At 31.1% G+C, this 11,476-nt stretch overlaps 1 protein-coding gene across 2 annotated transcripts in view; it reads right to left on the bottom strand.

Annotated features, from left to right (window-relative positions):
* The window catches only part of LOC136974429 (calpain-7-like), a 58,109-nt gene that overhangs the window by 7,785 nt on the left and 38,848 nt on the right, over nt 1-11,476 (bottom strand). For both annotated transcript variants that reach the window (XM_067269310.1, XM_067269309.1), the window contains 4 exons: nt 8,212-8,356; nt 7,805-7,904; nt 209-338; nt 48-123 (listed from right to left, as the gene is read on the bottom strand). In XM_067269310.1, the coding sequence (XP_067125411.1) occupies nt 48-123; nt 209-338; nt 7,805-7,904; nt 8,212-8,356 (451 nt within the window). The remainder of the gene's footprint in view (nt 1-47; nt 124-208; nt 339-7,804; nt 7,905-8,211; nt 8,357-11,476) is intronic.

Below are 11,476 nucleotides of genomic sequence, written 5' to 3'. Positions count from 1 at the left end.
AAGCCTGAAACAAGCATAAACTTAATTATTATAAAATGATAACATACAAGGGAAATATACTTTTCTTCCATTATTTTTATATACCAATACTGTTATATATTCTTTATTATCAGCAAAATCATCCTATGAAATAAGAAAAAAGTGAATATAAATACAATATCATTTAAATTAGTTATCCTATATTAATTTATTTAATACAATAACTTACTCTATCCGTAATATGACGAGTAAGCAATATCCATACTGCCGAACCAGGTGATTTTACTTCTAATGAATATTGGGGATTGTCAGTAACACTGTATAAATCTTTGGCAGGGCCTGTTCCTGCTTTCCAGGATCTAAATGTATTTAAATTTCACATAAAAATCAAAACTGTCATCTGTATTAGTATAAATATTTTAGAATCTGGTTACAGATAACAACAACAACAACCAATTGATAACATTTATCAATTGGCCTAAAAACATTAGTTAAAGATAATTTGCCTATTATAAACTATGGCTATTGTTATCAATTGCAATAATTACACTTGGGGACAATAAGAATCCTTAGTCTATTTACAGTAGTATAAATTTTCTTTTCCCTTAAAATTTACATTTAACTGAAGCATACCTTTTATCTTTTATATACCATGTGCATGACAAAAATTCTTAGAAAATACATGAACTGTACTCTTTATCTTTTAAAAACATACAGTTACAATGATTGGGGATAAACATGTGCACCTGTTGCAATTTCTCTAATTTAATTTAGTGATCTGTTGAGTTAGGAAGATTGTATAAAGTGCTTTATGAAAAAAAATCCTTTTGCTTTGCTTCTGCTATGATCCAAAGTGTAGAGATTTGGATTTGTCTCTTCAAGTAAAGCAAAGAATTTGAGTGCTACAATAAATTATCTAAGAAGACTCAACATAGTGCAGATGTGCATGTAAAAATTTCACAACCATTCTTGTGTATGATCTTAAAAAACAGATCAAATATAGAAATTCCTTCTCTTTCTAACAAGAACATGGATTGGAAGAGACAATGATCTAGGAAGAATAGTCAAGTTGAGTTAGAACAGGTCAGAATTGACTCCTTAAATTTTGTTTGGGGATTATTTTTAGTTCATTATTCTATTTATTTTGGGGCATTTTTATTTCATTACAGATAGACCTACCGCACCTCCCCGGGCAAAATTCAAAATTAACTCACTTTACCACGTCAACCGCCGTCGACAACATACGACGTGATCAAACCCAGAAATGACATCTTGGGGAAGGGACTTCCTGAAGATCTTAAAAGAATAATCTTCCACCCCAAACTGTCGTCGGAAATGCAATAAAAAAGTATAATACTACTCGTAAGGGAGACGACATAAATTGACGCTTCGTTTATTCTAGTAATCGGCCTTATCGACGAGTATATAAATAGGGTCAAGTGGGCGTATGCTTGTAACATCACCCCAACAGCATTACAAAAAGGAGACGAAAGGCTTTCCAGTTCCAGTGACAGAGTTTCTTGGTGACAGTTAAATGAATTAGTAAAATTCGTTGTGTTTTTTTTATATTTTTTTATATTTTGCTTGTTGGTTTTCACGGAGATAGTTCTAAGATAGTTGTAGCTTAATTTGTAAGCTCCTAATTGTCAGGAAAGTTTTGTATATATTTTTTTAGATTTTTGATAAATTATCTTTATTTGCAAGTTACTCTCTAACAGTTATTTCCTGATTGTACATATTCAGATTTTACTCACTAATAAACAGATTTTTTGCATTACATATTTTAGGTTTAAACATCAATAAGGATTTATTTTTTCCACCTGTGCAAAGTCTAGGCCTGACACTTTCAAACACTTCATTTATGTAATGCACAGTTAGATTATTAGATTGTTATGGCTTATCTATTGAATCAAATCAAAGCTTAAATAATAGAGTCGGTATTAAAAGTGAAAGTTCAAGGAAAGAAAGCTCTAGTTAATGAACCTATTGTGTCAAAAAACAAAACTAGCAAAAACTATGGGTAAAGATTTCATAGAAACTGATGGATGGTTCAACAGGTGAAGAAAATGTTTATCCACTCACTAACTGCATTTTCGTGTATAAACTAGTGTAGCAGAAAATTGCCAAATATTCACCTTTGGATATTTATAATGCAGATGAAACTGGACTCTGTTTTCATAAAATGTCTGAGCCATACTTATTTGTTTATAAATGACACTGTAAAGGATTTAAATTTTTGAAAGAGTAAGTGACAGTTCTTTGTTGTGTTAATGTAATTTAAAACACCAAAGATTTTTACTTTTTCCAAGGTGTCAAAAGTTTGTCTATTGATTATTTTTCTAGTGCAAATGCTTGAATGACAAATGTCATTTTCAACAATTGGTTAAGTTTATTGTTTTTTTAATTGATACGGAATGCAATATTTGATGCACGACTGGAATCAAAGTCAGTAACAATGTACAGTACCAACTTCAGATAAATATTTTTTTCCAATTGTCTAAGTTTATAAGAATTAAGAATTGGAAAAGTATTTTGAAAAAAGTCTGTGGTTAATATAAACTTAAATTTATTACAAAGAAGTAACCTTTGAGCAGTTAAAACTTTATATTTGAATGAATGTTTTCAGCCATTCTCAGGTTCCAAAGACCAAACTAATATGAATTCAAATTCTAGAATACATAACATTATATAATAAATATATATTAATTTGATTTTTGAAATCTGATGATGGCCAAAACATTTAATCAAATCTAAAGTTTCAATTGCTCAACAGTTATCTGTTTATAATTTACATAGTTAATGAAGCAGTTGTTACTTTACTTTAAATTTATATCAACTACAGTATTGACTTTTACTTAGATACATATAATTACATTTTAAACAAATTTACAACCTGTACAGCATTTCATCACCATGACATGAATCATATGATACCAGATATCATTTCCTATTATAATAGGTTTACCATTATTAATATATATTGAACTTTTAAGGAGCACGAGTTGGTGGATTTGTGTACTTTTGGTTATTCATCCCTACAGTATTACTGTATATATTTTTATTTTTGAAAATATAAATTGAATCTCAATTTATGATTCCAAGTTTTAGGAAATAAGATATGGAAATTGCTTTAAAATGTTAGAAATGAAAGTAATAGTAATAAAGGACTGCTTATCTCAGTTAATAAATTTTTATAATATTCCTCCCATTGTTTAACAGAAGATAGAAGATATAAATGTAGGAAAGAATGTACCGATTCATTTAGAGACAAAACAGATTAACCAAGCATGTAAGAAACTGAAGAATAATAGAGCAAGTGGTCCTGGAAGAATACCAGCAGAACTGATAACAAAATTATTTGAAAGGTGTCATTCTAAATAATTTTATCTTAATGGAGAATACATTTCAAAAGAATGGAAAATTGGCCTTTTGACATCTATCTATAAAAAAAGGAGACAAACAAAATTGTGAGAACTATCGAGGAATTACAATAACAGCAACATTTAGTAGATTATACGGACAAATAATAAGAGATCTAATCAAAGAAAAAACGGAGCAGAGTGGATTCAGAACGGGAAGATCGTGTACGGACAATATTTTCTGTATAAAACAGATTATGGAGAAAAGATTAGCAACAGGACATGAAACTCATTTGTTGTTTATAGACTTAACAAAGACATATGATAATGTCCCAACATCAAAAGTATGGGAAACATTAAAAGAGATAAATATTAATACATAAAACACACTGATTAAAGCAGTTAAAGAATTACATAGAGAATCTATAACAAAAATAAAAAGTGGAAAAAAAAATATCAGAAGGACTAAGACAGGGATGTTGTATCTCCCCAAATTTATTTAAAATCTACATAGACGGAGTATTGAAAATATGGAAAAAGAAATGTTGTAATATGGGAATAAATATTAACGGTAAGCCGACATTTACATTACAATTTGCAGATGATAAGGATGATCTGGAATACAGGACAAGAAAAATAAAAGGAGTTTGTGAATATTTTAAAGGAGGTTTATATATAAACATGAGTAAAACGAAATATTTATGCATAGGAGGGGCTAAAACAGACGTGAAACTGGAAGGAGAAAAGACTGAGGGATGTGAGCATTACAATTATCTTGGAATACAAATTCATCAAGATGGAAGAGATGCATTAGAAATTAATACAAGATTAGCACAAGATAAGAGAGCAGTTAAAAGATTAGATGGAATATGGTGGAGTGAAGAAATGACTAGATCAAGAAAAAAAAGAATATATAATGTTATAGTTAAAAGCATTCTATTATGCGAAGTGGAGGCATGGAGAATGACTGAGGAAGAAAAGAGAAAAGTAACAACAAATGGATGCATTGAGAAGGTTGTGCAGAATCTCGAAAAAAGAAATAATAACTAATGAGAGGATCAAAGACCTAATGGGATTGAAAGAGATGGTTTTGAAAGAAATACAGAGAAAACAACTTATTTGGTTTGGACATGTGAAAAGAATGAGTGATGAAAGACTCCCGAAAATGTCAACGGAATGCATTCCAAAAAAAAAAAAAAAAACAGAGAGGACGACCCCAGACGAACTTGGTACAATGGAGTAAAGTTAGCATGTAGTAAAAATGGGATTAAAGAGGAATGGTGTATGGATGGAGAGAGTTCTTGGAGGTCGGAAGGCAACGTCAGATGCCATAAACCGGATATAGCTAGATGATAATAAAAATTTAAGAACAATATTAATTATTTCAATTTAGAATCATTTAACATATGTTAAGAACATTAAAAAGGAATTTTTCCATTTTTTATTAATATTTTATGTAGACATACTCCAGAACGGTGAATGCTATGTTAGCTGTATATTATTATTATTGAAGCATTAAAATTATAATATTAAGAATAATTATTACAATAAAATACAATAATTACAATAAAATAGTTGAGTTCATAGACACCATTCGTAAATGAATAAGATTTTTTAATGAATTTTCAATGCTTCAAATAACAGATCACTAGATATATCAATTCTTAAAATATAATCATAGAAAACAATTTGTCAAACAAATACAAAAAAACAATCCATTTTTCAATTAAAAACTAAGATATCAATAAATGAAAAAAACATACTTTTGTAGTTTGTGAACATTTTAAAGCAGGGTTTCCCAACCTTTTTTTTCTGTGTATCAACCCCTTTTAAAAACAATATTTTTCCATCGATCCCCTTCAATATTAATTATATATTATATTATATTATATATATTTAAATGTATATGCTATAGCCTCTTACGTAATTTTAAAACATCTTCCTACACTTATTTAAGAACAAAAGTGTGCAAACTTTTTAATATTGTGAAATAAATTTTTGACAAGACTGTGTCTTGTTTATAAAATCGTGGTGCCATTATGGCTTCGTACCTCTAAGGTGTGAAGAAGTACGTGTCGGGAGTTGATATTTGGCACAGCGTATTTGGTGCCCAAATCGTGCGCACATAAAAAAAAAACAGACTTGTAGGTACTCGGGGGGACCGAGAACCGAATCAAAATAAAATACAAAATGGCGACGTCTTTCTACAAACGGGCGAGAGTGCGAGATTTGTGCATGCATTGGTCGTTGGGAAGCTCGAAATGCAAACATTGCGAAATCGAATTTTGACAAACGCATCTTTGAAAAAACCCATTTACCTGTCCGTGTTATTCCCAACATATACATATCTCTAGTCGCAACCTAACGACCTTGACCGGTTGACCCGACATATCTCATTTCAGCATCAGAATGTTTTTGAAACTAGACAGCACTAGTCATTATAATTTTATATTAAAACTAACTTCCAAAATATAATTTTTTTGTTTTTTTACATTTATTAATATATTTATTTTGTTTGTGCAAAATAAAAAAAATAATTTCAGACAATACAATAGAGAGGTTTCGTGTCGACATCACGAGTGACGTCATGAGCATGCACAATTGTCCGGTGCCATCTTTGTGACTTGTTTACGTTTTGTGTGTGTTCACGTGCGCTTTAACTGAAGTTTTTGTGTTGACTTTTTTCGTCACGTATATCACTATGGTGATTTGTTGTGTAATTGGGTGTAATGCTAGTTCACTCAAGAACAAAGGAACATCATTTTTTAAAATTCCCGGCATTATTCGTCATCGAGGATCCCAAACCGAGGAGCTTTCACGACGAAGGCAAACTGCGTGGCTCTCGAGAATTAACCGGAAAAATTTCAATACTAATAAAGTGAATATCAATACAAGAGATTGTCAGAAACATTTCATTTCAATATTTACATTAATAAACACTAAGATACATTTTAAAACCTAAAAGAGTTTACTGATTTGCTTATATTAATTTATTTTGGTATAGTGCATTTATAAACGAATAACTAATGTAATTTCAAGCTTTAGCTAGTGCAAACTTATAAACGTTACACGTTAAAACTGAAAGCAAGTAGGCTTATTATATCCTAATTTCAACTAGAAAATAAAGGTTCTGAACAATTTGAATTAAAAATATTGCCACAGCTGTTTTTAATTAGACGTTTTTACTTTCAGACAAAAATTCTTAGTTAAGAAATACGTAAAAACACGAGTTTAAACAAACAAAAGAAAACATACCTTTCCAAGCAATATTACTTCGCCGTTATTCATTACTTTTACTTTTATATCAGGAGAAACCCAGCCACTTGTTAAATAGTTATGGGCCTCTAAAGATTTATAAGCTTTCATTTGTGACAGGGTGTAGAAATTTGTCGTCAAAACCAAATAGTTTATAATGTCACCAAATTCTACTTTCGGCCACAATTCTCGATCTACGACGAAGTGCGATAAACTGGCTTCGTATGGATCGCCTCGACATAACGAAAGTTTCTCTTCGTATAGAGCTGCATCTCGTCCTGTTAAACTGCTAGAATAGCCCGCAAGAAAAAAGTCTTTTTTAACTTAATCCACGATAATAGAACTGCAGTATTTTTGTACGTTTAAACTAAAAAAAGACGTCGAACAACAGACCACGTGCAAGCTAAGCGAGCGAAAACTACCACAAAAATGGCGAATGTGCAGAGCAAACGTGTGTTTTATCACGTGGTATGCGACCTCGAAACCTCTCTATACCCACAATTATTTTTTCGGAAACAGGAAATTTTCTTAAGGCATCGACAAAAATTCAACCCGGGGCGACACGCAACGGAGAGAAATTTTGACATCGGATAGGTTAATTTCACCGAAAATGCCTCGAGGACGACCTCGTGGCCACGGCTGGCAAAGTTTGAACGATCACGCTCAAAACCAGCAATACCAAAGAAGATTGGAGAATAACAACAAAACCTGCCACGAGCATCAAAGTGATCCCGCTTAGTAGCGAATCTCCGAGACATAGTCTTGTCCCAAAAATGGCCTTACCGTTTTACTTGTTTATGTTTGCGAAGTTATATTGACCCCCTTTCTAAAGGAATTAGATGCAGCTTTGAAAAAAAAAAAAATTAAGAATCTCTTGGAATACAGATGTCTATTTTAAAATATATTAATGTGCTGATACAAAAGAAATATAAAACTTTTTTGGTGAATCTTCTATAATTTGTGTCAAATAAGCAAAAGCCAAGCTTTAAATGCAGAAAAATTTATTTTTAATAAATTATTTATCAAAATCTTGAATTTTAAGTATTTTTATGTAGCCATAAAATAAAACAAAACTTATTAAAAATTTGATTAATTTCAATTTAAAAATATAATTTTTGGAATTAATGACAAAAATATTTAATTACAATTCAAATCAGGTTGATTCTGAATTATTAGAACTTTATCAAATCCAATTTTGAAATTTTACTTACTGGTGAATGCAATATGTATATTTAAATAGCGAAGGATTCCAATTTAAGTAAACGACGTCGAAGAAGTGAAGGAGAGAATCGTAATCTATCCAAAACACACCTATAATTGAAGACAACAATTACACTCGTTTCAACAAATTTTGCATCAATATTATATATTTTACAAATTTTTTGTAATTAAAATTAAATTTATAATTAAATATAAACTTCTTTTCACTTATTTAAATTGATGATGATGATGATAATTTAGAATTAAATAAATTAATTATAGAATCATAAGTTTTAAATTTCAAGTTTTCAACATAATTACACATTACGAACAAAATAATTTATGGTATTATTGTCGTCGTCGTTCTTTATATACAGTAATTTGTATATAATAATAGAGGTTTTATAATTAACCTTACCGTTGTCGAACATCTTTGCACTTTTTGGATCGTATTTCAATGCTTCCCGTAACCGTAGCGTCCAACTTGCGCTGTCGTGTTCCGAATATTTTCCTTTCCAGCGAAGATGGCTCCAGGGATTTTTTAGTAGAAATAATTGTTTTCCCTGAAAGTGAATATAAATAACATTAATAATTGTTTACATCTTTGTTAAACAAAAAAATATTCAAATATAGTAAAATCCCCATTTTTTGCTTTTTTCCACAGTCTTTCCATACATTGAGTTTTCTACCGTGCCTACTGTGAGATTGACCAATCTTGCAATGGGGATGCCAGGTGACAAAGAATGTGACTCAATCTATGGAACAGACTAAAAAGAAATTTTTTTTGTGAATTCCTAACCCAGACTAGATCCTAGCTCCTTTACTGCCTTAGTTATGCAACCAGCAGAAAATTCTCAATTTAATCAGCATTAATAACAGACATTATGTTGGAATAGATTGAATGCAAGATTATGAAAAACCAAATTCAAAATTTTAATTGTATTAATAAATATTATCAGATATAGTAGCATAATAGCAGTGGCGTAGCGTAGCGGGGCGCCGGGGACGGCCCGGCCCGGGCGGCACTTTAAGGGAGTGGCAGAATTTCGCAATAAATAATAATAATACCTAAATAAGGGGCGGCGAAATTTTCCTTCGCCCCGGGCAGCCAACGCCCACGCTACGCCACTGCATAATAGATTATTTTGCTTCGGTGTTTCAACTTTAAAAATATTTGAAAATTGCTGGTAAATGTTAAATTGGATTGGTTTGGTTAGTAAGATACCGAGAATGTTTCCTTTGAGATAAGTATTTGAATCCGTCATTGGCAATCGCTTTCGTCATAATCAATAATTGAAAAATATATTCTTTATTTAAAAAAGCATTACATTAAACAATTAGATGATGTAAAAATATAAAATATTAAGCTTAAAATCATCGTACCACACTTTTGCAGAATGACTGGCATGCCGGTCTACTGGGGGAGATCATGAAATCAGATATTTCTGTATGGTAAAAACCGGCATGCCAGTTTAAGTGAGACTATATACATTCCTCTCTAGAGCATACATTAAAAAACCAAAGGAGTTTTTATTATAAAACTGTGAAACTATCAGCATTACACCAAAAACTACAATTATATGTTTAATTTCTTCATTTTGTCTTTTTTCTAACATAAAATACATACAAAAATAGCACTTTTGGAATTCCGAGAGTATTTTATTGTTGTTTGATTAAAAAATGCAAAAATAAACATATTGAATTTAAGAAACTCGCTGTAAATTATCTGGGCTTACACCAATTAACATTCACTTTGTGTGAAATTTGAGAGGACAATATTATTTTTTAGGTCGGGGTAGACGGTTGGTTTAGCCCACACCGACCGACTACGACGACTTGTAATTGACTCGAGTAGTAAATTGTTTTATTACCTTGTAAATGAAAACTCTCTTCCTGATTTTAAGTCATCAAATTACAATGGTGTTATTTTATTGTACTCAGAAGAATGTTTTCTTTAACGTTTAATTAACAACTAGTGTTGATAGATCCGATTCATTTTATATTTTAGTCACAGTTTAATCAGTATGCTGATCTCCCTCATTTTTATGTGGCATGTCAGTCATTCCACAAAAATATGGTAACACTTTTTTCCATCACAAAAATAAAATAAAATAAAAATGGCAGCACTGGAAATTAACGAACCGTCAAAAACTTTTTGAAGTGAAGCGAGTGGGGGTTGAGCAAAGGAAAGCACGTAGGGTTGGGTCACGAGGGGAATGAAGCAGGCAGGAATAGGATGCTTGGCCACCTATCCTATGGGAGAACCAAAATGAGTGGGAGGCTGGTCTGAGGGGCATTGGCTCTCTCGCGGGAGATAACTCATCAAAATTTTTATTACAAATTGCACACTTGTTTTCAATATAGACTAAGCGAGTAGGGAGGCAAACCACCACAGGCTGCTAGTGAGCAAAGCCCCTTAGTTTATATATAAAATTACAACAAATTCACCAATCAATTGAAATGAAAGCAGAACGCATAAAGAAAGACAAATGTAGGTCAAATATGTCAACTAAGAAATTTCAAAGTTTGAAAAAGTAAAATGTTTTATATCCTACAAGACATCAAAGTTTGAACCTTAATGCTTTGCAGAATGTCAAGGTATCGACGACATATAGGAGTAACGAATAATTTTTTCCAAATATTGGCCGATAAATCAACAATCAAATTGGGAAATTTTATTCAACCCTTAGGAACAAAACAAACAAAATTACATTATTTATATACCTTACCAGTTCCAGTTATTCTGTAATGTCACAATATCTAAAAACAATTTATATTAAGCACCATTTGCCTATTTTTAAAGATATATTTATTGTTATTAATTCACTCCATCCTATTCATTATTCAAACATATTGTTTACATTATAAGACAATGAAGATTGCCAACTTGAGATGAATGCTGCAGAAAAATTACCCTTGAGTTGTGAATTTGGAAGTAATTACTATAGTTATTGATTCTAGTGTGCATGATGAGTTTGAAATCAATTTTAAAAAGTTTTAATGGAGGAAAATATTTGTAAATAATCAATTTTATTATGTACTGTTGAGTAAGAACAAGTTAAAAATCCTCAACTTCCATTAAATCAAATGCCACAAAATAGGGAACTTTTGGCAGTTCTATTTCAATATCGTTCACATATGATAATTTTCTATCTTAATGCTCTATCACAAAGTTATCTCAGAGATAGTTTAAATGGCAACGCGACCGCACGGTAAGCGGGAGTTGCGGGTTCGATAGTTTAAATGTTAAAAGTCATTTAAATTAAATGCTCGCCACTAGCAAATTTTGTTTAAACTAATGTGACCACCGAGTAGTAGAGCCAAAAAATCTATTATGGGCTTAAGACGTGTCTGGTCCACTTGCAATGTCTTCCAATCATCATTTTGGACCACAAATATAAAATGCTAGTAATTCTAAGACACGTCTTCTTCGGAAGAGCAAAAATGGGTAAAAAGTAAATTTTGGATTCAAGGAATTTAATCCTTTAAATGTCTTAAGAACATTGACAGGAATTTAAGTATTGAGAAGTCAATCTGGATAATGAGAAACAAGATTAAATATTAAATTTTTAAGTCTACAAGCATAATATTTTGAATTTATTTCTAGGATCCAAGGAATTTATTTCTAGGACTCCATTTGATAGTACTTTCCGAGTATTTTTCTCAAAAGTAAACAGTTTCGA

This window comes from Centruroides vittatus, unplaced genomic scaffold (genome assembly GCF_030686945.1).
Source record: "Centruroides vittatus isolate TY-2023 unplaced genomic scaffold, ASM3068694v2 contig_349, whole genome shotgun sequence".
NCBI lineage: Eukaryota > Metazoa > Arthropoda > Arachnida > Scorpiones > Buthidae > Centruroides > Centruroides vittatus.
Note: the sequence above shows the minus strand (reverse complement) of the source record. Positions and strands in the feature narration are given on the sequence as shown.